Source organism: Beauveria bassiana (genome assembly GCF_000280675.1).
Source record: "Beauveria bassiana ARSEF 2860 unplaced genomic scaffold BBA_S00064, whole genome shotgun sequence".
Lineage (NCBI taxonomy): Eukaryota > Fungi > Ascomycota > Sordariomycetes > Hypocreales > Cordycipitaceae > Beauveria > Beauveria bassiana.
Window position 1 is genome coordinate 14,041 of NW_007930899.1, and position 26,629 is coordinate 40,669.

Below are 26,629 nucleotides of genomic sequence, written 5' to 3' on the forward strand. Positions count from 1 at the left end.
AGTATTGTACTATTACTATGTGTATATATATATATATATATATATATATATATAGCACGAATTTATCAGTGCAGCCACTTCTTGGCCTGCCCGTTTCAAAATCGAAAATTGTCATAGTCTTTGAGAATGTCGCCCAAGTCCGTAAATTGCGATGCAAAGAAATCATTCGGCAAGTCGCTCAAGTCATGCGACGAGACCAGATCCATCATGGACGTCGAGTCACTCGCCGACTGCTGCGAGTGCATGCTCCCCGCGCCGCCGCCGCCGAAACTATCGTCGTACGGCTGCGGAGTGTTCATCTGGCTGTTTATTTGAAACGATGGCTGCTGCACGCCCGGTGTAAACGGGCCATCGCCGCCACCGCCGCCGCCGCTGCCTCCCCCACCCATGGCCATTTCCGCTAGCGCCGCGGCGGGCGGAAACACGGCGGGCTGCTGGTCATTTATGACGGGGGGGAGCGATATGGGCATATGGCTGTTTGGAGTGGGCGTGCCGACGGGCGGATGGCTGCCGTGTCGAACGTCGCCAAATTGGTCGCCACCGGCAGCGGCGGCGGCGGCGGCGGCGGCGGCAGCGGCGGGCGCGACGGAGCCGGAGCGGGGCGACTGCTGCGCCGAAGTGTGGCTGGAGACGCGGAAGCTCTTAATCATGTGCTGGACGCGGTGCAGCTTCTGCTTGAGGGCGCGGGTCACGGGGGAGTGGACCGAGAGGTTCTGGACGAGCTCCATGGCGGCGAGCACGTCCGGTAGGTAGCCGACGCGGTACTCGGCCTCTGCGTAGCACAGCAGCAGCAGCAGCGACGCGAGGGCCGTCTCGAGAAAGTGGTTAAAGGTGCGCTGCTGCGCGTGGTAAATGTCCGTCTCGCGCGCGAGCGCAATGAGGATCCGAATCGTGTCCTGCGACGTCTCGGCCAGCACGTTTGTGGTGGACGTGTCGAAGCCGCCGCCCGTCTGCGACATGGCCGACTTGCGGTGAATGACGATGCGCATCTGGTTGCAGCGCAAGTACAGGACGAGGCGCAGACGGTACTCGCCGCGTTTTTCCCGCGCGGGGTCGAACTTGTCCTGCAGGCCGAGGAACTGGAGTCGTTTGGGAATGTTTTTTTGAAACTGGGTGACTTGAAAGTCGAGCAGATTCCGGGTGGCGGCCAAGGCGGTGACGGTGGCGGATGGTGAGATGGATGGCTGGAGGATGGAGCGCCGGACTTCGGCAGAGATTATGCTGTACTCAATCATTTGCCTCAGATATGTCGAGGAAAGAGAGTCGTCCTGGAAAAGATGATGTCAGTGCCGGATGAGGGGCATGGCTGCAGGAGCAACTCACTTTAAAATGCGGTTGCCGATGGATATCAGAGTCGTGGACCGAAAATGGTAAGCCCGTGCCAAAGCCCCATCGTCGATCCAGCGTGTATACAGTCCAGTAGTACTTTTCGCCAACATCCTTGAACTGGTCCAGCGTTGTCAGGTTGGGTGCATCTTCGATTTTTTGGGCTATTATTTCGTGCAATGAGCGAAGTACATTGCCAATGGCCCTCCACGCCAGCATTTCCTTGTCGTTTAGGAAAAAGAAGATGCTCTGCGATCAAGTCAGCGAATGAAGTAGGCCCGGCCAAGACCGACGATACATACAGCAAGGATTATAATGGATAGATCAGACTTGTTGACGGCGCCAAGCTGCGTCCGGAGCATGGCAGTGCTGAACAAGCTCTCGACAAAACTGTTGGCCACTGGCAATGTCCCCGGATCAACAATACTCGAGGCAACAGAAAGAACCAGCGACATGATGTCCTCGATGGCGGCTTGGTCTGGCGGAGCGGGATTGGTCTCGCTGGGCGGCGTCGATGCTCTGATGCGATGCCGCAGGACCTCGAGGTCCAGGAACGGGTACTGCAGGGCGACCTCTTCCTCGTAAATGTCAATGATGCGTATCCAAAGCTCCTTATCCAGCGGCGCAAAGGTGCCCGGGGCCGCGCCCGTCTTGCGGTGGTCAATGAGCTGCTGCATAATGTGCGAGCCAATCATGAGCTGTTGCTGGTGGCCGCTGCCAAAGAGGGACCGGCCCGGGCCCGGGCTGAGGTCGCCGAGGCGCTTCTCGGCGAGACGGAGGTAGTAGTCGGAGCTCCCATGACGGGTCTGGGCGCTGGCCTCGGCGCTATTCTGTGAGCGCGGGGGTGCGGGTGGTGGTTTCTTGACGCGGAATGAGTCTCGCTCACGGGGCTTTTGAGGCTCATTTGTGACCTGCGAGTCTCGTTTTGGTTTGCTGGATATGCTGAATTAGATATGTGAGCGCACTTATAAAGGATGGGGCGAGATGAATAAAAGGGGAAATGGGATGAAAAATCCGAGGACAGATGGACAGGGTCGCGTGAGATTGGTCATGACGTACGAAGTCTCATCTGTAGTCTGGAAGCGTGTGGCGCGGCCGTAGACACACATGATGTCGCTGTCGCGGCATCTCTTGCAGGGCCGCTCGCCGCTGCATTTTGTTTTCCTTTGCTTGCACGTTCTATAAGGGCAAAGATTAGAGAGTTAGCGATGCGGCTGGTGATGAGGCCTTGACAGGCGGTTGACGTGTTGTTGGCGTGAGCTGAGGGCTCATGACAAGACAAAGCAGTTCTACATACACACTATACGGGGGTCAGCGGGAGATGCGTCAATTGGCCAGGAGTGCGAGGTGCTGCCAGAAGATCGGTCATACATACCAAGCAATGGCTACATAGGGCGAGCGCTTCTTGCGTGACTTGGAGGGCGGGGAGCCGAGAGGTTGTGAAACGGGCGAGGGCATCTGAGCGACTGGTGACTGGGATCGCATGGTGACGGCGGGAGGTGACGGCACTGGTGGTGCTGGTGGTGGCGGCGACGATGCCGGCGACGGTCGGGTATGGAGGGATTAGAGGGTATGAGCATGGATGCAGCCATTTACCAAGAGGCATGCGACAGCATGCAGGGTTTGGGCGATGCGAGGCGACAATGGGGAGATGGACGCGGTTTTTAACGGACCAAAAAGACAAGAAGGCAAGATTTTTGCCATCTCCAGGCGCAGCAGGCTGGCTGGCTGGCAGCCAAGCAGCTAAAGGTCACCAAAACGGTTGCGCGCGGGCAACAAGTGGAGTGGTGCTGGGCGGGGCGGGGATCGGCGGCGGCATCGACAACTGATTTGAACAAGTTTTTGGCCCAGCGACAGCCAAAGCATCAGCAAGCAGGTACTCTGGTAGCGGATCTCACGATGGCAAGTCTGAGTCGTGGCGTAATCTGGCATTCTGCATTTTATCTAGGAAAGTATCTAATCGTAATTTCAAGCAGCAACGAAGGTAGCAGTGATTTGGTTGTGATTCTACTCTGGGTTGTCATAGACCCACTATAGACAGTCAAATTACAGCGCATTCATCGCTGTAACTTGCCGTTGTTACAGCCGTATTTACAGCCGTTTTCTAGGTCCCTTAAGTGCATCCAGCGCCAACTTGGCTGCCTGCACCGGGGCCGGTAACAACGCTGTTTGTCTCTCTGCTGCTCGTTATCGTGGTGCGGGGGTGGAGATGTGAACAAAGCTCCAGCCAGGCTTGCTCAACAGCGCTCAGACTTGCCAACACAACTAACCCTTTTCCAGTCAATCATGATACAAATTTTCGACAATTTCCAATCTCTTTTCCCAGCTCCGAGTCCTCTTACACAAACGTGCTCACATCCTCCGTACTCTGTGCAACTATCTCGTTACTACTCCTGAGGGCTCTGGTCGCACCGCAGGTCCCCAGCAACGCGGCCAACGACCGACCGATCTACAAGTTTGATAAACAAACTTGGGCCTCGCAAAGCAGCTCTCGGGACATTTGAACGCTTGCATCAGGTTATGTCTCGGGAATCTATGCTCTCGAAAACAAGACGCTTTCATAGCTTGTTTTGCACCAGTATATTTCTTCTTACCAGTAGTCCTCTTTTCTCCAAGCCCTCCTCCCCCTCTTCAGTCTAAAAAGGACCAAGGCCACAACACCAGCCAGCTTCTTCAAATGCCGGCTGAATCAGAATGAAGATTGTAGCATCGTAAGCGGCCAGCGGCTGCTCCTTACATTAGCTGTAAAGGACCGTAGCCTGCCAAACGTAGACAAGTCTATGCAAACTGTCGGGCCAAGTTGTTTTGTTCTTCCGATCCAGCCGGGTCCAGCGCTGCCGATTTTGCTCGCTGTTGATTATCAGATGAACGCTCGGCCGCAAATGGGACCGACCCATCATGGTGGAGGCACAAATCGATTCTTGGATCAATCAGTGACGGAATCGGTGAAAAAAAAAAAAGAAAAAGAAAGAAGAGAGAGAAAAAAAAAGCTCGGACGACATGATTGCTTGGCATCTGCCGTGGCCGCCAAGTCTTCGGATGTCACGGAGCTGATGAGGGCAGTGTTTTATAGATTTGCGGGGGAGGGGTTTACCGTTCAGCCGATAAGATGTAGGGCTGAGTAAGATTGTAAGATTTAGTTGTGGATAATCCCGCGTGCGGATGGTACTTCAATTACTTTTTATAGTAGGCAGATTTGGTGACTTTGTATGCTCCCTAGAATACCGTTTCATGCTGACCGTCTAGTAACCGTTAACCTTGGGTGAGTTGAAATGTACAAAACGAAAATAGTGGTGAGTGTCTAATAAATCATGACCATGTGCCAAAAAAATGCGCCGTTCCAGTTATGTCTGTCCCTTTATATGCCAATCAAACGAAAAAAAAAAAAAAGAAATCATCTGGTATCAAGTTTTTTAGATTCACGTCACTTGCTCAATCACGCGGCAGCCATTTCAATCTTCTTGCCCTTGACAGAGTTCCAGGGCGTAAAGGCGGCACCGACCATGGACAGCGTGGCAAGCGCAACGGCCACGTAAAAACAGTTGGTAATGGCCGTGTTGTAGGCGGAGAGGACGACGGCGAGCGCCTCGCCCTCAAAGTGTTTGCGGGCGCCGGTAGCGCCGACATAGTTGACGGCGTCGAGGGTCAGTCCGGGAATGTTGGCGGCGCCAATGACCTCCTTGAGCTTGTTCTGAAAGACGTTTTGGGCGACGCAGATGAAAAGTGCGCCGCCGAGGGTCTGCGAAAAGATGATGATGGCGGTGCCGACGGCGACGTCGGCGGCCTGGAGCGAGGCCTGCATGGCGACCATGGGCTGCTGCATGCCGAGGCCGACGCCAAAGCCAAAGATGCACTGGTAGCCGATCCAGGCGTTGCGGCCGGAATCAATCTCGAGGGTGGATAGGAGGCCGGCGCCGACGGCCATGAGGACGGCCGAAGCAATCATAAAGGGGGTGTAGTATCCGAGCGCGCTGACGAAGCCGCCGGAAATAATGGACAGCACGACGAGTCCGAGAATGAGCGGCAGGCTCTTGATGCCCGAGTTGACGGCGGAGCTGCCTTGGATGGACTGAAACCAGATGGGCAGGTAGTAGACCATGATGAAAAAGGCGGCGCCGAGACAGACGACAAAGGAGGAGCAGGCCCAGACGGTGCGGTTCATAAAGATGCGCGGGGGCACGGTGGCCTTGTCCTTTTTCCAGATTTGAATGGCGATAAAGGCGGCAATGAGGACGGCAAAGACGACAAAGAGACCGATGATGCGGCCGTTGCCCCAGGGGTAGCGCGAGCCTCCCCATTGGAGAGCGAGGAGCAGGGAGACGATGCCGGGGATGAAGCAAAAGGTGCCCTCGAGGTCAAAGGAGAGTAGCTGCTCCTTGAAGGACGTGTTTTTGAGCTGGGACTTGGTGTCGGGCAGGTGCAGAAAGAGAATGATGAAGAAGACGGTGACGGCGCCAAAGGGCAGGTTGATGTAGAAGCACCAGCGCCAAGTGACCTTGTCGGTGAAAGCGCCGCCCATGAGGGGACCAGCGACGGAGGCGAGGCCGTAGACGGCGCCGATGAGGCCCATGTAAACGGGCCGCTGGCGCAGAGGCACGCTCCGACTGACGATGAGGAGGGCGCCGGAGAAGATGCCTGCGGAGCCGAGGCCGGCAATGGCGCGGCCGATGATGAGCCCGAGCGAGGTGGGCGTGGCGCCGCAGACGAGGGAGCCGACTTCAAACAAGAGGATGGCAAAGAGGTAGACCCACTTGACCGAGTAGTAGGTGTAGAGCTTGCCAAAGATGAGCTGGACGGCGCAGGTGGTTAGCAGGTAGGCGGCGCCGTACCAGCCAATGTCTTGGACGGAACCTCGAAACTCGTCGGTGATGCGCGGGATGGCGGTGGCGATGATGGTGTTGTCCTACGTCATGTAAGCTAAAAGCTGATTCGTGAGGCTCAATGACAACTTTTTGGTTGTTTCACTTGGAGGGAGCCGGCAAAAGAAAAAAAAAAAGTGTAGACGTACCAAGGCAACGCAAAAGACGGACAAGCAGAGAGCAATGGTAATGAGGCCAAGCTTCCAGGCGACGGGGTACTCGACGCCGTCCTCGTCCTCGTCGGGGTCTGCTGGCGAGGCATCATGGTTTGCCGCGGCTTTTTCGTCGTCGACACTGATTTTCTCAGTGGTTTCAGCGGCGGCGGTGGTGGGCTGCTTCTCGGAGACGACATTGTGCAGCGAGGCCGACGCGGGTGTGCTGTTGAGGGTGGTGGTGGCCTTGTGGCGCGAGCCAATCGAGCCAACCTCGGTGGCGCTGTCTTCGGCGGTGCCCATTACAGCTGACCGGTGTGTCTGTGTGTTTAGAAATTGCAGCGAACTTTGAATTGCGAGTTATTTTGCTGGATTTGGAAGGATTATTCTTTCAAAGTCTCAACTAGAAGTGTGATCTGCGTCGTCGAGGCGCAACACCCCGTTTGTTGTCTTGAATCCAACGACGATGAGTAAATGGAGGATTATCGACAGAGGACGGGGAGGCGAGATCAGATGAAGGTTAAGAGATGAAGAAATGCCAAGAAGATCAAGGTGAAAAGAAGAGAGTATAATAAGTTAAAAAAAAAAGAAAAAAAAGAAAAAGTGCCACTCTTGAGTAGACGGGGTAATAAAGGAATGAAAAAAAAAAAAACATGCGCAATCGTACTCGCAAAGCTGGACTGGGTTGTCGGGTCTGTCAGTACTCCGAAGTCCGCGAAGCTTGCTGACCTTGTCTCCGCCGCTAGAGAGCCTTGCGCAAAAGATGTGCCTTATCTTAACTAGTTATTCGTTGCCAGCAAAAAAAAAAATTTACCCTAAATTAACCTGCTTATGATGCCAACTAATCACCGGACGGTTCTGTCCAGGTGCTGGGGGAAGCGAGCTAAAAGCGAGCTAAAAGCTGGGACGATCAGGATCAAGGACTGGGCAAGGCAAGCAAACCAGACGGAAGCAGTCGGGTCCGAAGCGTGAAGTGGGTCTTTTCCTTTTCCCTCCTTGCTTTTTTCTTCTCCTTCTCTTTCTCGCTTCCCCGATCCCTTGCGGTGTCCCGATGCCCTGCGGTGGGGATTTTTTTTACTCTAGTTGTCCTGGGTTGGTGCGGCTGCGGACGTGATTGCATTGTGACGAGGAGAGCATGATGCTGCTGCCCATCAAATGTTACTCACATGGGCAAAGAGAGTACAGTCATATCTGAAAGATCGGCGGGCATCAAGTGACTCTGCATTCCGACAACTACAAAGTAACTATTATGGAAGACGACAGGACCCCATTTATCAACAAACTGACTCACATTTTGCTCACGCTCTCTCTCCTGGAGCAAAAGCAAAGCTGGCAAACATGATGGGGCTGATGAGATTGGGCTAGGTTATTAATACGGAGTATTATCGCGTCTTTTTCTGGAAAAATTTTAAAGTGACAGACCTGGACGCCTTGTTCGTTCTGTGGCGGAGATGTCTCTCGTATTTTTGGCCAATGACGCTTCGTCTGGCCACCCCTGACACGACGAGAATGGAAAGGGGGCCGTTTCTCTCCCTTTTTCACGCAAGTACTAGTAAAAAAAGCAGCGGAGGCGATAATAAATCTGACGAGGCTTTGCGGACTTTGCAGGTGCACTACAGCCTCGCAAGCCCAGTCTGATGATGCACACAATGGTGTTGTGAGAGAAATTGTCGCGAAAAGGGAAAAGAGAAGAGACTTGGGGCGTTTTGCTATTTTCTTATTTATAAACGACATGAAACCCGGCAGGCATCTGCAACACGACACGACGAGAGACATGGGCCTGCGTTTGTGACGGAAACGGCAAGAGAACTTGAGGCAGACCCCAGCCCAGCCTCAGTCGTACATAGCTGAGCCCTACCTACCTAGTTGGTACAGACAAGGGTTCATCACACACTCGAGCCTCCGGGAATGCAACCAGCCGAGGCAAACCCGTATGGCAAGCAATGTCCTTTTGTAGGTGAATCGAACCAACTGAAGATTGGAATTTGGACAAGACGAGGGGGAAAATGAGCTGCCCGTAGAAGCCCCCCTTTGTTGTTTGTCTGCAACACGCCGCTCGGCGCTTGCCTGATCTGTCGAATCAACAAAACCTTACAGCGTTTCATCGCCGGCTCTCCCCGTCCAAAAATTATTACTGAATACACCAATGAGAAAGATGGCAAGAAAAATGTATAGAATAATAAGAAGAAGAAGAAGAAGAAGAAGAAGAAGAAGAAGAAGAAGAAGAAGAGAAACGAAGAGAAAAGGAGAAGAAATTTAGGGGTTAATATGCATCAGAATGAGCACCTTGTTTTTACAAGCCGTTGAAAGTTGTATGAGGCGCCATGACCAGATTTTGCCTGCCGGTCGCATCTTCCCCGGCTAAAAACGTGGCAGAGCGCCGCCTTGCCAAGCCCAGATAAAGCTTGAGTTGAACTGCCCAGTAATACTCGGTACTCTCTTTCCGTAAATCATCCATCAACTTTGAGAAGTTGCCTCCTCCGGGACCAGTCCAGCATTTTGTGTCCGCCGACAGTGTATCTGGACCAGCTGTGCTGTCTGTACCAGATATCTGAGCTTGTGCGCGGCCGAGGTACAATGCCTGCAGTCCGAGGCGAATTGGCAAACGAATTGGCCTCGTCAACGGCTCAGATACAAAGGGGATGCTTCAAGGCGTCTTGCGCCCAAACGAGACTATCAATGGGCCATCGACCTTTCTCACATTGTAACAAGTCAATACGTTTGCATATACCAAAACTAGAGAATACATCTCTTCTTCCTTTAAATGACTCTCTCCATTTCATCTGTTCTTTATTTAGAACCAAGGTTCTCTACTTTATTTATACTTTCTACTTCACTTGACCGTTTTAATTTATGGTTCATCTTTTAGTATTCTTTCATCTTTGCTCTTCTTTCTTAGTCTGCTTGCTTGCTTTCGTATTTTGTCACTATTTTCTGCTGAATTCACTAGTTTTATCCATTTCTCTGCAGACGTGCCCAGTCACACTACTTTTCGCTACATCTTCATCCTGTCACTTTCTCGCACTATGTGGCGCACTTGATGGTGCAGCTCGTTCTGGTCCAAATTATCACACAGCACGGCTAATACGACTCCCTGACCGCACTTCTAGAAAAGTAGTGCACACGAAAGAAAAAAAAAAGCATCAACCAAACGGTCGTGTCACCGGTCCGCAGTCGTCAGACGGTATAATTTCCACACCATCACTCAATTTTGCAAACTCTTGGTGCCGTCGGGAATATACTGGTTGCGCGCTCCCTTGCAAGTATTTGCCAAGTACTGGTAGAACAACCTGCATCGCCCATATTAGATCTGCCAAACAACGCCGCGATCCCAAAAGCTGACTTTTTTGCTGGGTTGCAGTTGTGCCAACAGTGCGGCGCAAGTGGACGGTGAGATGATTAAAGCGGTAATGGCTCGAGCTCCTCAAACAAGATTTCCTGTGGTTTCGGTGCGAGGACTGTCCTATCTTGACGAAAACCACAGTCCCAGGCCCTTTGATTTGTCGTGATGCGATAGTTGGAAACAACTTCGACGAGAACAACGCGCATGAGCAAGCTGGCAAAATGCTGGCCCAGGCATTGCCGTGCACTGACACCGAATCCCACCACATTGTAGCTGCTCTCCATCCTTGCTATTTGGTTGAAGCGCTCGGGATAGAAATCGTATCCATTGACCTGGCGCTTGCCTTCTGGGGTCAGGATCGGACGCGACCACAAGGGTGAGTGGATGTTTACACGCGTTATATCCACAGTGACATCTGTACCAGCCGGTATATGATAGCCATCAACCGTCTTGTCCACATTCGAACGTTCAGGTGGAGAGAACCCTATTAAAAAAAATTCAAGTCAGGCTGACAAACTGCCGGCGAGCACACACACATGGGCACAACTTACAGTCAACTGGGCAGAGCCGGCGGGACTCGGCACAGCAAAACTCGAGAAGTGTATTCGATCTCCCCAAGTACTGCTCGAAACCTTGTTCCTTGCCGCTTTGTAAATGCTGCCTTGCTTCATCACGCAGCTTCTGTTGAAGTTGCACGTCGCCAGCGACATTGATTAGCAAGTACGAGAGAGCGGCTGCGGACACCTCTAGGTTATCAAGCAAGATCTCATCGACGGTATGCAGAAACTTTGGACAACGTTAGCAAAACCAATTAAACACAGACTTGCGACATGCTTCTCACCTGTTCTAGAGTAATTTGGCCCTGAGGCCCGGTGACGTTGAAGATGTTTTGCAGCGCAATCTTTGTTCCCCTCTGCGGATCGTCAGATAATTTGACTTGGACATGTTTTATGAAGACGGACCTTTTCGGCTAGAGCAATCATGCGTAAATTAAACTCTTTGAATCCTTGTGTAAATTGTTTGAGTAATCGGTTGGCTCTCGTTGGCAAAAACTTGTAAACACTGGGAATAATAAACCAAGTGGGAAGCTCAATGAAGCCTAGTTCTTCACGCATTTGTGCCAACTCCCTCAGCTCTGCAAAGTACTTGAAAAGCAAGTAAGTAAAAAAAAAAGAAAAAAAAAAAGTCAAGAAAGTTTTTTTTTCCCCATCGTGGTGACATACCTCGTCAGCTAGAGCCTCCCCGTACAAGAACCGAGAAAGTAATTTTAGAGTAAGCTGTTCACCAAGACCAGAAGCATCTACGCTAAAAGATGACTCTTTCAGCTCTTGGCTTGACAAAGTTTTCGGTATGGACTGCAACCAGCCGCGGATATCTCTCCTTAAGCAGTGAAGGAATGCCATGCCAGCACCGTGCGAAAACAAGGGGTCGAAGAGTGACCGAATTGCTTTCCAGTTTTCACCGTACGCTTGTGCAGGACTATGCCGGAGAAGTCTTGCTACAACGTCAGCGGGATGTGATCCGGGCGGGGGCTTTGCCATCAGGGCATACTGATTCAGAAAGTATCCCATATTTCCATATGATGATTTCCGGTGCTCTGTTTTGTCGCGGTCAGGCTTGTTGCTTAGAGTTACCTCTTCCTCACCATGGAAAACCAAACTTACCGCGGACATTTCCTCGGAAAAAGGCTCGTAGATGCTCGGGCGCACACAAGACCACCTCCTTGCGCCACCCGTTATACATGACGTAGGGTCTTCCGTTGGCTACTTTGAACCCTTCGTCCGAGACCTCCTGCCTAGATGCGCGCGGGAGTGAGTGTGTTCAACATGGGGAGAAACAAACAAACCCAGTGCATACACTTACCCGTGGGTGAATCGGCGAGCTCCCGTGTCTCCCTGTATTTCCTTCATCGCATAACCAGACCCATCTACAAATGTTCCCTAACGCGAGATTTTAGCCAATGCCGATAACCCAACACGGCAACGTGGCTTGCATACTTGTGTGTGGCGCCTCAACAGAAGTGCGATGAGGAAGGAACATAAAACGCCCAATATGATTTGAAAAGGGTAGTTACTCGTAAGCATCGTGGCGCACTACTGCGAAAAGTTTCGTCACGAAAATGTGTCGTTGCTGGATCTGGAGTTTTCAGATCAGCATTTGTCCTTTTTATAGAACGCCGTCCAAGGGTGAGCAATGTCAGCTTCGGCCAATGGCATGTGAGTTGTCCGGTGGTGAGTCACTATCACCTTGCTTTTTATTCAATAATGCCACTGTACCCTCATCAGCGGTCCCAAATGGTCTAATATGTCTTACCAATCCCCATCCAATTAGCCCAATCGCGGGTCGAGCCCAAAGATCGATCAGACATGCTATTATATATATTCTAACATAGATATATAGCCGGTCGGAATTTTTCTTCTTCTTGATTTAGGATCTTGACAGCGAAACCAAGCAGGGGAATACTAACCACATAAAATATGTACACGCATCTTCTACGATGATATAGTTATGGGGTGATGATAAAGGCATGAAACATGATGATCTGGTCTCGCGGATCGCAGCTAGAAAGCGGGGGAATACCCACTCCACCTGATGAACCGTAGCTGATGGTGCTGATGTCGACCCCGAAAGAAACGGCCGGCAGCAAGACTGAGATTATCGACGCCCTCCCTACATAGGAGCGGTCAATCGGAGGGTTTGGCTGTGCAACGTCTGTTTACGCCTAACGCCAATTACGATGATGAATAGCGGAATATGCCAGTCATTTCCAAGGTTTATTACTCCTTTTTCTCATCATCCAAATTATACCGGTACATGGACAACGAGGGGACTTATTTACGGTGGATTTTTCTTAGGTGTGCCGTTCCATGGCCATCTATAACTGCATAGGCAGTAAAACCTTGGAGTGCAGCATCTTCAGTTACTTCTGGCAGCCCCTTTTCGAGACTGTAGCGTTGAATTCTGATCCGCACTCTGACTCTGATCTACGATACCCTGACCCGCACTCTGGCCGTGATCTCGATACTCTGATCCGCACCCCGACTCCAGCCCGCGATACCCTGATGCTCACTCCAACTCTGGCTACGACAGCCCGAGAGGTGAATCCCAGTACATTCTGGTGCTTTCACTCCACTCCCTGCAAATACCTTTTAAAGCTGGTAATCTAGAATACTAGCGGCTATACTGGCTACTGTACGGCTGCTGTACTGACAGGGGATACAGTGGGTGTAGACTGGGACTTTGTGCTATGGCCCGCCGTGGCCAGCCCTGTGGGTTCCTCTCCGATGTACTCTGAGTCGCGAGTCACCAGCAAAAAAAAAAAAAAAACAAAAAAAAAACTCAAGATGATGACGGTATAACAGCAACTTTTCGCTGGTGTTGATGTAGAAGGAGAGCTGATGTGTAATTTGCAACATGCCTTGTCTAACTAGTACTGGCAAGTTTGGGGGTATTCGGCCATTTTGACCCCCACGTTACGCCACACAGACCGGTGAGGGCAGTGGGCGGCCCGAGCCATCTCGGGCCGCCGTTTCTTTTCGCTCTCTCTCTTTTTGGCGCCGCTCCCTTCTCTTGCCATGCCGGATGCAAAAGCCGCAACTCTTCGGCCGAGCAGATGATTCCGCTTTGTACACGTCAATGTATCCGTTTTTGTTCGCGCGCGCAAGTTCGGCGCTGGGCTTACGGACCTGGAGATGCAAGTGTCCGGTACCGCTGTCCTGTGCAGTGATGAATGCCATCAACGGGGTGTTTTGCCCGTCTGTTCGAGGTTGACCATGTTTGCGCACCACAAGTACATAAAGCCTGAAGCCCGCCAAAAGTAAACTATACGACTCATTATGGGCCCTTGGTAACTCGTGTGTGTGTGTGTGTGTGTGTTTTCTTTCGTGGTACATCTCATATTCATCACTTATCATGCTGTCTTGTTTGCAGGCAATGAGTATTGTTGTTACTCTGGCTCTTACAGCACAAGCCGCATATACTATGCAGCTGCTGCATCAGTTCCCCAGCCACTTGCAATGGGTTGAAAACATGGCCCTGCGCCCAAATGGCAACATCTTACTCACTACTTTTGATCAAGCCCGCATCTATGAGCTCGATCCCTCCAACAACGGAAACCCACCTCGGCTGGTGGCTACCCTGCCCGACGCAGATGTCGCCATCGGCATCGCGGAGACATCACCTGATGTCTTTGCTGTAGGGGCGGGCTATCTAAACAGAACGAGCTGGCATCTCGATGGATCCGGGCGAATCGACACACTAGACTTTTCACGGCTCGACTGCCATGGGCGACACAAAGTCCAGACTGTCGCGGCTCTTCGCCAGGCCAAGCTACCCAACGGCATGGCAGCGCTGCCAATGCACAGCCACTTGGTCTTGAGCGCCGACTCCATCACAGGAACCATCTACCGCACCGACACCAACACCGGCTACGTGGACGTTGCAATCCAGGATCCAAAGCTGGCGGCCCATGATAACCCGGATCCGTTTCTGAAGCTCATCGGCGTCAATAGCTTGCAGACGCACGACGGATACTTGTACGTGACGAGCACGTCTGCGCAATTCCTCGGCCGCTACAAGATTGATGCATTTGGGAATCCGTTGAGCGAGCTGGAGATTCTCGTGACGTATGACGCGCCGCGAAGCCCAGACGACTTTGGGGTTGCGAGAGACGGGTCCGTGTTTGGCGCCGTCCCGCTGCATAGCGTCTCCAAGGTCACCATCCCCCAAAACGCTTCAGATTTTGAGATGGCTTTCCTTGTCGACCATGATGCAGAGCTGCAGAGGCCGACTGCGGCCATTTTGAGCTTGGATGAGACGACGCTGTATATATCTACAGGAGGCAGGAATGGGGAGGGCGGGAAAGGTGGTCAGATATTTGCTGTCCGCTTGACGTAGGGGGGACAACAACAATGTTGTACATGGAGGGAAAAAAAAAAAGCTTAGATTTAAGCAATTATATATCGTGACGCAGAACCCTGGCATGGCTTTCTCACTCCTGGTCAACTGCAACTGCGCCGACTATTATAATGAAATGCAAAAAGTCTCCGTGTCAACTTTCATGGCCCACGTTTCCTCGGTTATTAACAAAAAAAAAAAAAGAAGCAGATGATCGCCCGAGTAATTTATTCCCTGTCCATTCGCAGCGGAGTCAGGGTCAGTCATATTCCGCCAAGCTTTGTGGCGTCTCCACACGACTTCAGCCGCACATGTCCGTAGGTATGCAAGTGACCGACACCCGTCGGAACACTTGAAGCAAAATTCCAGGGAAAAAGATTTTTGTGCGTATTTTCTCTATTACTTGTTTTTTCGCCAAGGCACATCTCTGCTATGGCTAGTTTTCTGAAGACGACAGCACACTCCCCCGCAGCGACCCGTCAAGAGAGAGAGGAAGGGAGGGAGAGCTGCCGCTGCGTTTTTGAAGCTTCAAAATTTCGCCTACAGGCCATTAAACCATTTTATCCTGGGTGGCGTCTTTTTCAACCAAACACCCTTCTTATTTGCGGCGGTCCCACCACATCCCTGTATAGGGCTGGGATCATAAAAAGAGCTGAAAAAAAAAGCGTCAATTACCATTGCTGGACCGGTAATTAGCAGCGGTCAGGGTCATGGCGAATACTGTTAAAGAGAGGCGAAAAACTGTGGATAATGTCGGGGAACCCAGTTTCAGCTCAATGTTGATCTTCTTTCTTGGTAACTTGTCGTTCAATCTCACAAGTTTCTTCGGCAAATGTACAATACTAGTACAAGTAGTAAACTCTAGTAGTGACTTGCCGTCGTTGGTGATAACTGGCTCTCTCAAAATCTTTTGCTTCATCGACCAGACATAGATAGCATTTGCCACCATGCCGAGCTCACACAACGAAAATGACCCTTTTCAACAAGTCAGCCCCGTATCGGCCCAGTCACCGCAGACTCATCCAAGTAGCAACGTTAGAGACCGCGATGCTGACGCGCCCGAAGCAGTCGACGCTGCCATGACGCCGTCCACCTTCGTCGCCAGTCCTGCCACCGACTACAGCCGTGCTGGCGGCAGCACAGACAAAGGCGAAAAGGAAGCCTTTACGTACGACAAGTCGGACAAGATTGCGGTCCCGACAGCCTACGAGTATCAAACCTCGCCGTATCCGCAAGTCATCGGTGGCCACAACATTGGCCAGAAGCCAGAGGCCGACCCGGAACAGAGTGTAGGAGCACCTACTGGGCAAAAGCCTCGGCCAAAGATTTTGGGGCTACAAAGACGAATATTTTATATCCTTCTCATTGCCGCCTGCGTCGTCATCGCCGCGGCGGTCGGAGGGGGTGTTGGTGGCGCGCTGGGATCCAAAAAGTCAACCTCTACAAGCGGCGGCACCACTGATCCGGCCGCGACCAAGTAAGTGATGAATAGCTTGTTCAGTCAAATCACCACGCGCGTCTTCTAAACCCTGTGCGCCACATCAAGTTCCCCCACGTCTAGCTCGACGCCATCGTCCACGCAAGCCGACGCAACAAGCTCATCGTCCACCTCGTCGGCCCCGAGCGCAACAGCCACGTTTCTCAACCAGACGAGTACGAGCTCGGGTCACTTTTTCCAAGGCTTCTCCGAGACCAACATGGCGGGCGAGTACACACGAATTGTGTCCCAGGTTGGCGGCGCCGACTTTGCGTTTGACATTCGCAGCTACCAATATATTGCGCAAAACACAAACTGCTGCCTCTCATTTTGCACAAACGCGACGAAGGAGGGTTGGCTAGGGTACGTCTGCGAGTCTAGGAAGCAAAATGCGGCGACGGATGCGTTTTCGCGAGTGTTTGTCTGGTGCAGCGACAAGCGGACAGACGCAGTGGCTAGAGGACGATGCGCATAGGAAATGATTTGGCCCAAGAATACCAATGAATACTTGTTTGTAGCATAACCGAGTCCTTGCAGCGGGTGCTGGGGATATTCTTTCTTTTGTGCCATCCTGCTTCGTTACCAGGATCCGGAAGGGTTGGGCCTCGGTGAATGTACTCTGTAGTTGGCTCGGCTACTCTTGACCCTCTGCCTTGACAGAAGTACCAGCACAAGCGACCAGTTTGAGGGGAGTTGTTGTAACTGCAGGCCGATGGAGCTGCCTGTAAGTATTCTGCGCGGTAGCAGTTGGTCTCGCAGTCGCCCAAGCGGCGACAAGCTTCAAGTCCGTCTAATATATGGCACACCAGGTGTTCACGACGGGTTTTCCTCTAGTGCTCGATAATCAATGTATCTGTTGATGATGAGCGTTAACATTCAGACAAACATGGGCATGTACGTACCACTATAAACTTGATGCAGAACCCATCTGGTCGTGGCATTCAAAGATTGCTCGCGTACGGGCTTCTTAGTACAACGCAAAGTGCCATTTTCAAAACACTCAACGTAAAACATACATGACTTCTATCAACACACACTTCAACAATCTAGTGAGAAAATTGCTCGCAATGTACATGAAAAATCTGACGCGCGTACGAGGGCTTTTCATCCAAGATATTCGTCCTGAATCAAGCTGTACCACGGCTTGTCATCACGCCATGAAGCCTCCATGAGCTTGCGTGCGCGCTTAACCTAATGATTATCAGGCGTCAGTAGTTGTCCAGAATAGCGTCAAGACTTTACTTTTCAGCAATTCCATACCTGTTTCATGCCGCACTTCTCCGCACTCTTAAAGCGGGCAAGAATCAGCCTACGCTGTGTGACATCGCTTGTTTCGCATCCAGCAACGAAAAGCGGAAATAGGCAAGCCGTGTCAGCTTCCCTTTCTCTGCGTACATGCTGAATACACTCCCATATTCTCTGGACCCCGTCCTGCACCTCTTCATCGCCAGAGCCCTTGCGCAGGATGCGGCGTCGCAGGTACACAATGCCAGCCCAGTGGAAAGCCTGGTTGGCAGCGTCCATCTCCGTGAGGCTTCTCATGTCAACCTTGTTTTTTCGGATATGGTGGCAAACCTTGACGGGCTTCGTCATGCTCTCCTTGAATCTGCTCTCGAGGTCCAGTGCCGCTTGCATGGTGGCAGCGTCTGGCCCCTCCGGGCCGGAGCAGGTTCGAATCTGGGAAGCAAGCTCGACAAGGAGCTGTCCGCAGCGCGTGGTGAAACCCATCACGCAGTCAACCTCCTCTTCGTCATCGACAGCGATCCTGTGCAGCAGGTCAAACGGACCAGTCTGGGGCGTAATGTCCTCTATGGGCGGGCTGAGGCTGACTTGGCCCATGGCATCAAGATACGAAAACCAACTGAAAATGAAGGAGAGCTCCTCATCCTTTTCATCTTTCGCGCGCATGCTCCGGACACGCTTGTCCACCAGACTACGCGTAAGATTGAGGTGCTTCTGCCAGGGAATGTTGGCTCCAAAGGTACTTGGAGATGACTTTTCGAGCGATATCAGAAGCACCATTGAGAGCAGTATATCATCCGGCAGTGGTTTGCTTTGGTCGTCGAGTTGCACTCTTAGGACAGAGAAAATGTCTTCTGCCCACTCGGCCATCCGCAATTCAGGCTCTATCATTCGCAGGACTTGCGACCGATGCACAGCTGCAGCAGGCGTCAGCTCATAATGGGAAAGAAAAGGTAAAACAATCTAACCTGCGAAAGCTAGCACCAGGCTCAGGAGAACATCACTTTGGAATGCAATAGCTGGCATAAAGGAGCTAAATGGATTAGCGTCTTTATTATGGTACGGTGCCAGGACTATGTTTTGTCAGTTGCGGCTCATCTTTTGGACTTTGCTTCCTCATACCTTTCGCTGTGTAATTGACAAAGTGGTCCTAGAAAGTTTGTTTCAGCATGAGTAATACTATTGGGCATCCAATAAGGACTCACGAAGAACTGTCATTATGTTAGCGAAATTGTTCTTAGAAATACAAGGTGCACCTACCATCATGTTGGTTTCGTCTCTCAATCTGCGCAGCCTTCTTGTCAGCATCTTTTCTCCGTCTTGTTCGTTTCGAGATATCTTACTTGTCTGGTATAGGAGATATTCCTTTCGGCAGCGAATTGATGGTTTGTTGGTATTCGCTACTGATTATCCAGGGCGGGTTCCCGGTCGCCGTTTCTGCCTGTTCAGGGATCGTCTCAAAGCTTCCGCCTCTGATCAGCGGGGCGTTCATGTCTCCCATGGCCATCATCCATGGTTTCCCACTCATGAGACACATCATGCTACAAGTGGGTGCGCTACTGCAGCCGACTTGAGCCATGTACGAGAGGCTGTTTGAGCATTCCACAGAGCCGACTCCTGTGCCATCAACACTAGATCTACGATCAGACGCCTCAACAGCTGCAGGATCCAACCACATCGAGTGAAGTGCCATCTCATCGCTAGTACAAGACGGAACTCTCGAGAGTTGTGGCGAGTTCAGAGTCATGCAACTCAGCATGGGCCCTGTGTTGTTCCATGCACCTGACCACTGGGGATCTCTGGGAGACTGGGCCTGCTCTAGGTAATATGGTTCCAGCTGGCCGTCATTTTGTGTTGGTCGAGATGCGATGGCTTCTTCGTTGGTCGATATAGTTGATGCGGGACTTTGTGCGGTGCCAGTGAACTGCATGGTAGCCATGGTCATATCTGTGCTCTCGCTGCCCATGGCGAATTGAAGGTCCACGGACGTCCGATCTAGGGAAAAGGCATCATCCATCGATTTAGCCTTCTTCTTTACCACGACAGATGAGCTCATGTCAGAGTTCTGGTGCAAGTCTTGAAAGAGAGTATGCTCAAACTCATAATGTATGGGGCCCGTGTTGGCTGAGTTTGGCTCGGTTGCAGAACGCTCAAGTGGCACGCCAATACTGTCGGCTGCGGAGGCGTCGACCAGAAATTCGTTGCTGAATAGAGTTTGCATGGGCAACGCTTCGTCGGTCTCGCCAGCGCCGCTACGGCGCTTTATCCTCCGGCCTTCCCAGTTTAGCCTGATCTTGTAGTCACAAGTATCACCAGTTTTTGCGCAACTGTGTGGGAGTCAGCCCAACTGCGGCAGCAGAACAAGAGGTGACAGCTCTCTCGTAGTTGAAAGAAGACTCACTTTTGACAAATGGGTCGTTCCTCTCCGCACTTCACCTTGCGGGATTTGCAGGGCCTGCTTTTTGTCAAAAAGAATGCGAGGGCCGCATATAAGTGGCTACTCACCAGCAGCCAGTGCGGCTGCGTCGTTTTGGCTCCGAGGATCCTGAGGCTTTTGCGCGAGGCATCTCGACTGAATAAATCGAATGTTGAAATTCTGTATGTGATTTGAGTACTGGCCAACAAGAGGCTCTGAGACACAGCAACAGGTGCAGCAAAGGCGACAGAGCGTGTTGGAGGGTGCACAGGGATTGAGCGAACAGCCACGATTGGCAGTCGAGTTGGGGTTGGTCAGGTGCTTTAAGTACGGCATGGATACGGAATCAAAAAAATAGAATAATCTGGGAAAACCAGCCGAAACGGACACAAAGGCGTATTTAAAGCACATACAAATGAGCAGCAAGAGACGGGACAAGAACATGGTGGGCAAAGAGCGACCCGAACCGACAGGGGTCTTGATTCCAGCTGGCTGGTGACACTTGCCTCACTTTTCAGCCAATGGGGGCGCTGACGATTGAGATACTAAGCAGAATGCGACATGACAGCAGCGCGTGGTGTCAAGCGAGCGGGGAGAGACCCGTCTTTAGAGGTCCGTCTTCCAGGTCGCTGCAGGTGCTCCTTGCCTCATCGGCGGTGTCAAGTTGTTGGCACTGATTGGCAGAATAACCAAGAACTCACAGAACTGGGTAGTAATAACCCGGCTCGTCGCGGTTGGTGGGGGAATAACCAGGCTTCACGCTAGCCACCGTGGCTGAAGACGCTATTTGGCTCAGCTCGGTGACAGCATGGGAGCCTGTAGGAAGAGTGAAACATGGAACTAGGCGTTTGCGACGGGCCCAGGGCCGTGGTTCTCGTGGTTTTCGACAAGCGAGTTTGCCGACGATAATAGTTTTGCCATGCGGATTCCGTCTCGCTTCTATTTTTGCATCTATTATCCGTACTACATGACGTCAATGTTGAGGATTTTAATGTCTTCCTCGGGCTTCTCTTTAAAGGTGCGCGTATTCTCAATCTTTTGAATCACGTCAAAGCCTTGGGTGGCGCGACCAAATATCGTATGCTTGCCATCAAGCCACGGCTGCAAGCACATGTTCGGTTAGCCAAACGTGGGGTTCCGCTGTATAGGCAATGAGGTTTTGAGAATAAACAGGAGCGGGAAAAAGAATCTGCAGGATCATCCCGAGCGGGAGGGAGGTAGCTAGCGTGCCCACTTACCGTCTTTTCCGTGGTAATAAAAAACTGGCTGCCATTGGTGTTGGGCCCGGCATTAGCCATGCTGACAGTGTACGGCTTGTCGTGCTTGAGACTGCTAAATTCATCCGCAAACTCACGTCCCCAGATGCTTTCGCCGCCCGTGCCGTCGCCGAGCGGGTCGCCGCACTGGATCATGAATTTGCGAATGACGCGATGAAAGATAGTATTGTTATAGTAGCCCTGTTTTGCGTGCGTGACAAAGTTCTCGACCGTTTTCGGTGCCGCATCGGGAAAGAGGCGTAGGTGGATGTCACCATAAGTGGTATGGAGCACCGCAGCACTCCCTGTCTCTGTTTTCTTAGCATTGACCTCCTTCTCGCGACCGAGCATTGTAGGCCTTTCATTCTGCACATCGCGCGTTGATTTGGATATTTCTTGGTCATTTGTAAAGAGATAGAAGCGGACTTTGCCCGCCGCCGTGGCAACGAGCAGAGGGTCACGGGCTTCCGACTCCTGCAGCAGGGGGTTACTCGACGCACCCATCTCCACCGAGGTGACGCCCTTTTTCTGCGGCTGACCCTGGTAGATGGCCAAGTTGATGGCGCGTAGGTTGTCGTCCTTTCCATACGTCTTGACCACCTGATTCGTGTACGTGTTGAGGACTTTGATGCCCAACATGGAGCCATATATCAGAAAATTGCCTGATTCGTCAAAAATCACATTTGATCCCGCCCGCATGCTCTGCGACTCGACCTCTCGCTCCTGGGCTAACCGACGCCCGAACTCGACCTGATCCATTTTCTGGGACGCGCTCCCCGCTTGCTGCAAGTCTTGCATGGCTTGCAGTGACTCATCGTAAGTACGATGCAGCTTGGCGGAGGCAAAATCGAACAGGCGAATCTTGCGATCAGGAAGCGAGAATGCGGCAAAGCTTTTACCCTGCGGGGATATCGTGATGCATGTCGGAACAGACTTTGCCTTTTTAAAGTCGAAGAGGCTCGTCGAGCTCTTGTACTCGAAAACACCCTCGGGCTTTTCGTATGTCCCGCTCGGTCGCCAGTACTCGATCATGCCACCTTCGTCGGCAGATACGACACAATCGTAACTGTCATTAAATGCCATCAGATGGACAGGGTTTCGGTGCAACCCCTTTATGGTATGGATCGGCTCCTCCTTGTCCCCCCTACCATCGTACAGGTGTACGAGCGGCTTCCCCTCTTGGGACACGGCCAGTAGGGGAAACGAGGCACCCTTCTTGTGCACCCAGCACACGCTTTTCGGGGCGTAGCTCAGCGTGATCATGGACAGCAAATCAAACGTAATGACGTCAAAAATCTTTATGGTCTCATCCGCCCCAGCAGTAGCAAAGCTTCGTCCGTCCTGGCTGACCGCAACAGCCTTGATCTCGCCATGATGGGCGCGAAACTCTTTGACAAACTCGATTCCCTGTGCAATCTTCTTCCAAAATTTCACAACGCCGTCGGCGGACGAGGTAATGAGAAACTCTGTCAGCGGCGTCCACGTGACAAAGGAGACTTGCTCCTTGTGCATGAGGGACCGAGAATATCGCGCCGAGGCGGGCAGTGCCGCCACGTAGAGCTTTTCGTAGGGCAGGACGCGTCGCTTCTTCTTGGGCGCTTCGGCAGAGGGCAGCTGAGGGCCCATGTCGTCATCGGAGGAGTCTGCGCAAGTGTATGTTAGTCTTTGACGGCCTCATTGGACAGCAGGCAGGTCCAGTGGGAGTATGGCGTACCAGAAGCGTCATCTTGGAAGTCGGCGTGGCTTCGCTTCTGGGCCGCGCTATCGTCCGGGGCGCCGTCTGCCATGACTGCTGCTGTCGATAGTATTGGGTGGACGATGGCCTCGCAATTGGGCCGCTGAAATACGACGGCAAGTCAAAGGGCACTGTTGTTGCAGGTAAATTTGCGACAGCATTTGGGCCAAAGACCTGGAAAGTTTTACTGGAGCAAACGGCCAGGCCTGGCCGCCTAAGGACTGAGGTACAAGATGTGGGGTGCTGCAGCTCTCCCAATTAAGGGCAAGGCACAACAGAGTGACAGCTACCCTGCGCCGGTCGGACATGGCGATTTCAATCGATCTCAGGGTTCTTTTGGCAGATTAAATGCACGTTCATCTTTTGATTTAAATCTTAAGCCACTTTGCCATTTTTAGAAACAAAAATGTCCGTGCAGTTGCCGTTGTAAAGCAGTAAAATGCACGTCTGTATTCGGAGCCATGCCGGCCCCCGGACTTTTGGCACCAATATTTCGCCGCCTCCGCGAAATACTACTGGTAGTTACAGACCAGGCAGAACGGGCGCGATGCCATCAATTTCAACCCTTTTATCTTTTCCGCTTGCATCCGCTCCGAGTATTTCTTACCAGCGTTCCGTAATAGACATTTGCTAGACACCGCCTTGCTTCATGCACAGACCGATACAACCATGGCTCAGCATCCTCTCCAGAAAGCAGACTCGCCTACCCGCGGCTTCTCCCTGCTGTGGCATCTTGTCGGCATCACCTCGTTCACGTCCAGCTACAAGTTCTTGCTCGATTGGAAGACGCCCGTGAGCGAGTCCTACGGCTGGCACCTGCAATTCCTCACCATCATTGCACTGACGCTTTCGTTTGTGACCTTTGTCGTCGCGGTCGTGGCCGATGTGACGCGCAGCGCCACCCTCTTTGGCGTCAAGAACTCGCTGTCCATTGTGGCCACGCCGCTTAACGTCGTCGTCACGACCCTCTACTATGGCATCTCCGCCATTGACCCGGAGCTCGTGGTCCCTCCCGAGTTCAGGATCCCGCTCGCCGTGGATCTTGGATTCCACTTTGCTCCGAGCCTGCTTCTGGTGTTTGATTACCTGGTGCTCAGCCCACCATGGACGGTTGGCGCGCCCGTGGTCATGGGCCTCAGCACCAGCATTGCTTTTGGCTACTGGTACTGGATTGAGCTCTGCTACAGCAAAAACGGCTGGTAAGTCTTGCAGCCGGCGACGGTGGTGCCCCTTACCTCGGCTAACTCGACCAGGTACACCTATCCCATCTTTGCTCTCCTCAACACTCCGCAGCGCGTTATTCTCTTTACATTTTCTGCTGTTCTGGTCACCGTGGCGTCATCGGCTCTCAAGATTGTCTACACCAAGCTTAACGAGCCGGCTGTAGCTGCAGCAAAAAAGACCAATTAGGATATTCTCCGTGCAAGTATTGAATATGTAAATTAGTCGCCAATAATGCACGGTACTTGTCTTGAAACATGTAGTAATAGTACCTCTCGCTGAGCTTAATATACAATCTGCGCCTAACAGCAAAGTCACAGATTTGATCGAATACCGCCAGGGTGTGATATCTTTGCTACCAACGGACTGAGCAATTCCGGGAAGCGCATCGAGACTGGAAATGGCGGCGTCAAGCTGGCGTTCGTGGTTGCTTACAATGGTGCCGTCGAGTCCGTGATGGACGGCCAGCTTGGCATCTTTGACGCTCAGGACGCCCTTGACAACTATCGGCCTATCCCAGTACTTGCGCAGAATGTGGCCAACACTGACGAGGAAGGGGATATTGGCTGTATCAAATTCACTCAATCTCCACGCCACGGTCCATCCGCCCAGCGTTACAACTAGCGTCTTGAAGCCGTTCTTCTTAGCCTGGCTCAAGATGGAGGCGGTGATTTCTTCGTCAAGAGGTCAGTATAGCTGAAACCACTTGTCGCTCTCGGGGTAGGCTTCGACGAGCTCTTCAATGCCCGTTGTCGAGGATGTGCTGAGCGTAAAGGGTACTCGTAGCTCTGCCCTTGCCTTGGCAGTGCCGATTTTCTTGTCACCAGGGACCACTGGACCTTGGTGACTTTGGGTTAGTTTGGCTTGTCGCCATCACGTCTCAGATCAAACACTTGAAAATCACTAATCGTATCGTCACGATTTCAGGTGAATTTATGATTGGCCAATTATCTAATATTATAGTCAATTACAACAGCCTTCTCGCCAGTTCCTCTTTATCCAAAACCACACATTCTTCAATCAACTCAATCAACCCTCGATGAATGCCTACATCCAGATCCAGACCCAAGTACTCTGCCATGTCCACAATCCACCCATTCACGTCTCGTATCTCTGTTTTCCTCCCTGCTTCTGCGTCCTGAAGCATGGAGCTCCGATGCTCACGTATCTTTAGACCGAATGCATACAGTTTTGCCTTCAAGATGGGCTGCGAGAACCGGACTGTCAGCTTCCTGCGAATATTGGCAAAGTTTCTGCCGTAGTCGTCGCTACCTGGCACGAGCCTGTGCACCGTCTCGGCGTACGACGTCAACATGTCGATATTCGCATCGTGGTTGATGAGCGCCTGGATCACGGCGCTCGCTTGCCACAGGAGCTGGTCGAGCACGCGCGTCAGGGCGTCGTGCGAGTCGTAGCTTGCAAACAGCTGTCCGGTATTGCACCGAAGCAGCGTCGTCAGCGGGTTGATTGCTGCATTCAAGACGAGCTTTTCCAGCTGAATGATCCATAGCTGGCCCGAAGAGACGTGCTTTGTATCGAGAAAGGGCGTGCTGCTAATGTACGTCGTGAAGAAGTCGTCGTCCAGACGCCGCCGCTTGTTTTGCCCATGTGCCGGCGCCGCCGAACCCTTGAAGATGGGCCCGATGAACGCGTCGCTCGGAGATGTATGAATGCTATAAAAGAGTCCTGCCGCTGATATCCCGTGGTTCACTACACACGCGGAGAAGCTGGGCGCATCGTCGGCGTGGTATCGGCTAGCCACGTAGAGAGGACCGTATGGAGCCCACAGCTTGCTCACGCCATTCTGTGCAAAAACAACAGAGCTGCATCGTCCCAAGTATCGACGTAGCCGGTCTACTTCACCCAGCCCAGCATCGGCTTTGGTTGAAATGAAGACGTTGTGTAGCTTCTCTCCATCAGCCACTTCCCTCACCGGTCCATACCGGGGCCTGCTCTCCGTCCACCATTCGACGTCGAACTGCTTATTCTTGGTAACCTTGCCGCCTCGATCCACCAGAACCACTCCCTCGCTTGTGACCCATTGTGACAAGAGCTCTTTACGATGCACAACCAATGTGATGGGTAGAGCATCGCGTTGTCTAGACATGTAGCTCGCATACAGCCTACCAACATTACCAGGTCCGACAATGTAGATGCGCTTGACGGGCTCCGATGCTGTAGTGATGGGAGCGTCGACAGGATATTTTCCGGGATCAAAGTCACCTCTGTCGGCTCTGTCAGGCTTTACTGCAGTTGGAGAATCAAGGTTTGCGGGAGACCACGCAAAGAGTTTCGGAGGTGGTCTTGTATCAGCCAAAAGCGTCGACAACCAGCTTGGATGCTCCGGAGATGGCATAGTGTTATAAAATCCACAGAGTGAGTAAGACTGCGAGAGATGAAATCTTCCGAGGTGTGCCAACTTTTGATCATGCTCTGTCAAGGGTCCGAGCAAAAAGGACACATAATTAAACAGCGAGATGTAGGAGAGTAGTCGAGCTGAGGCAAAACAATACATAAGGATCACCGGAATCACAACATTGCTCCAAGTCAGCGACCACATGTGTTGATGCACTGGTCAACCGGGCTTCCTACAAGTCAGTGGGCCCTTTTACACCACTGCAGCTACTATTAACATCCGCAAGTATGATTTCCTGACAATACGAACTGCGTAGATGACGATCGTTGGCTCAGACTGCAGCTTTGATG

General features: G+C 52.1%; 9 protein-coding genes across 9 annotated transcripts; 3 read left to right on the forward strand and 6 right to left on the reverse strand.

Annotated features, from left to right (window-relative positions):
• Positions 1-95: 95 nt before the first annotated feature.
• On the reverse strand, positions 96-2,811 carry BBA_09718 (fungal specific transcription factor; the record flags this gene model as incomplete). Its single annotated transcript, XM_008604815.1, has 5 exons — positions 96-1,268; positions 1,324-1,575; positions 1,629-2,268; positions 2,386-2,475; positions 2,702-2,811. The coding sequence occupies 5 exons, from the start codon at positions 2,809-2,811 to the stop codon at positions 96-98; spliced, it is 2,265 nt and encodes a 754-aa protein (XP_008603037.1).
• A 1,951-nt stretch (positions 2,812-4,762) lies between these two features.
• Positions 4,763-6,640, reverse strand: BBA_09719 (MFS toxin efflux pump (AflT); the record flags this gene model as incomplete). The annotated part of the gene is made up of 2 exons (XM_008604816.1): positions 4,763-6,229; positions 6,335-6,640. The coding sequence occupies 2 exons, from the start codon at positions 6,638-6,640 to the stop codon at positions 4,763-4,765; spliced, it is 1,773 nt and encodes a 590-aa protein (XP_008603038.1).
• A 3,096-nt stretch (positions 6,641-9,736) lies between these two features.
• Positions 9,737-11,590, reverse strand: BBA_09720 (Cytochrome P450 CYP5293A2; the record flags this gene model as incomplete). Its single annotated transcript, XM_008604817.1, has 8 exons — positions 9,737-10,164; positions 10,232-10,466; positions 10,522-10,593; positions 10,643-10,825; positions 10,904-11,174; positions 11,232-11,277; positions 11,345-11,475; positions 11,544-11,590. 8 exons carry the CDS (start codon positions 11,588-11,590, stop codon positions 9,737-9,739), a joined length of 1,413 nt encoding a protein of 470 aa, XP_008603039.1.
• Positions 11,591-13,613: 2,023 nt separating this feature from the next.
• On the forward strand, positions 13,614-14,576 carry BBA_09721 (uncharacterized protein; the record flags this gene model as incomplete). The annotated part of the gene is made up of 1 exon (XM_008604818.1): positions 13,614-14,576. One exon carries the CDS (start codon positions 13,614-13,616, stop codon positions 14,574-14,576), a length of 963 nt encoding a protein of 320 aa, XP_008603040.1.
• A 947-nt stretch (positions 14,577-15,523) lies between these two features.
• On the forward strand, positions 15,524-16,528 carry BBA_09722 (uncharacterized protein; the record flags this gene model as incomplete). Its single annotated transcript, XM_008604819.1, has 2 exons — positions 15,524-16,053; positions 16,138-16,528. The coding sequence occupies 2 exons, from the start codon at positions 15,524-15,526 to the stop codon at positions 16,526-16,528; spliced, it is 921 nt and encodes a 306-aa protein (XP_008603041.1).
• A 629-nt stretch (positions 16,529-17,157) lies between these two features.
• BBA_09723 (C6 finger domain protein, putative) lies at positions 17,158-19,862 on the reverse strand (the record flags this gene model as incomplete). The annotated part of the gene is made up of 8 exons (XM_008604820.1): positions 17,158-17,244; positions 17,314-18,212; positions 18,264-18,368; positions 18,418-18,445; positions 18,501-18,506; positions 18,556-18,580; positions 18,639-19,583; positions 19,801-19,862. The coding sequence occupies 8 exons, from the start codon at positions 19,860-19,862 to the stop codon at positions 17,158-17,160; spliced, it is 2,157 nt and encodes a 718-aa protein (XP_008603042.1).
• Positions 19,863-20,674: 812 nt separating this feature from the next.
• Positions 20,675-22,754, reverse strand: BBA_09724 (cyclophilin type peptidyl-prolyl cis-trans isomerase/CLD; the record flags this gene model as incomplete). The annotated part of the gene is made up of 3 exons (XM_008604821.1): positions 20,675-20,812; positions 20,950-22,610; positions 22,682-22,754. The coding sequence occupies 3 exons, from the start codon at positions 22,752-22,754 to the stop codon at positions 20,675-20,677; spliced, it is 1,872 nt and encodes a 623-aa protein (XP_008603043.1).
• Positions 22,755-23,371: 617 nt separating this feature from the next.
• BBA_09725 (integral membrane protein, putative) lies at positions 23,372-24,112 on the forward strand (the record flags this gene model as incomplete). The annotated part of the gene is made up of 2 exons (XM_008604822.1): positions 23,372-23,901; positions 23,956-24,112. 2 exons carry the CDS (start codon positions 23,372-23,374, stop codon positions 24,110-24,112), a joined length of 687 nt encoding a protein of 228 aa, XP_008603044.1.
• A 498-nt stretch (positions 24,113-24,610) lies between these two features.
• On the reverse strand, positions 24,611-26,279 carry BBA_09726 (2-dehydropantoate 2-reductase, putative; the record flags this gene model as incomplete). The annotated part of the gene is made up of 2 exons (XM_008604823.1): positions 24,611-24,756; positions 24,935-26,279. The coding sequence occupies 2 exons, from the start codon at positions 26,277-26,279 to the stop codon at positions 24,611-24,613; spliced, it is 1,491 nt and encodes a 496-aa protein (XP_008603045.1).
• Positions 26,280-26,629: the final 350 nt, after the last annotated feature.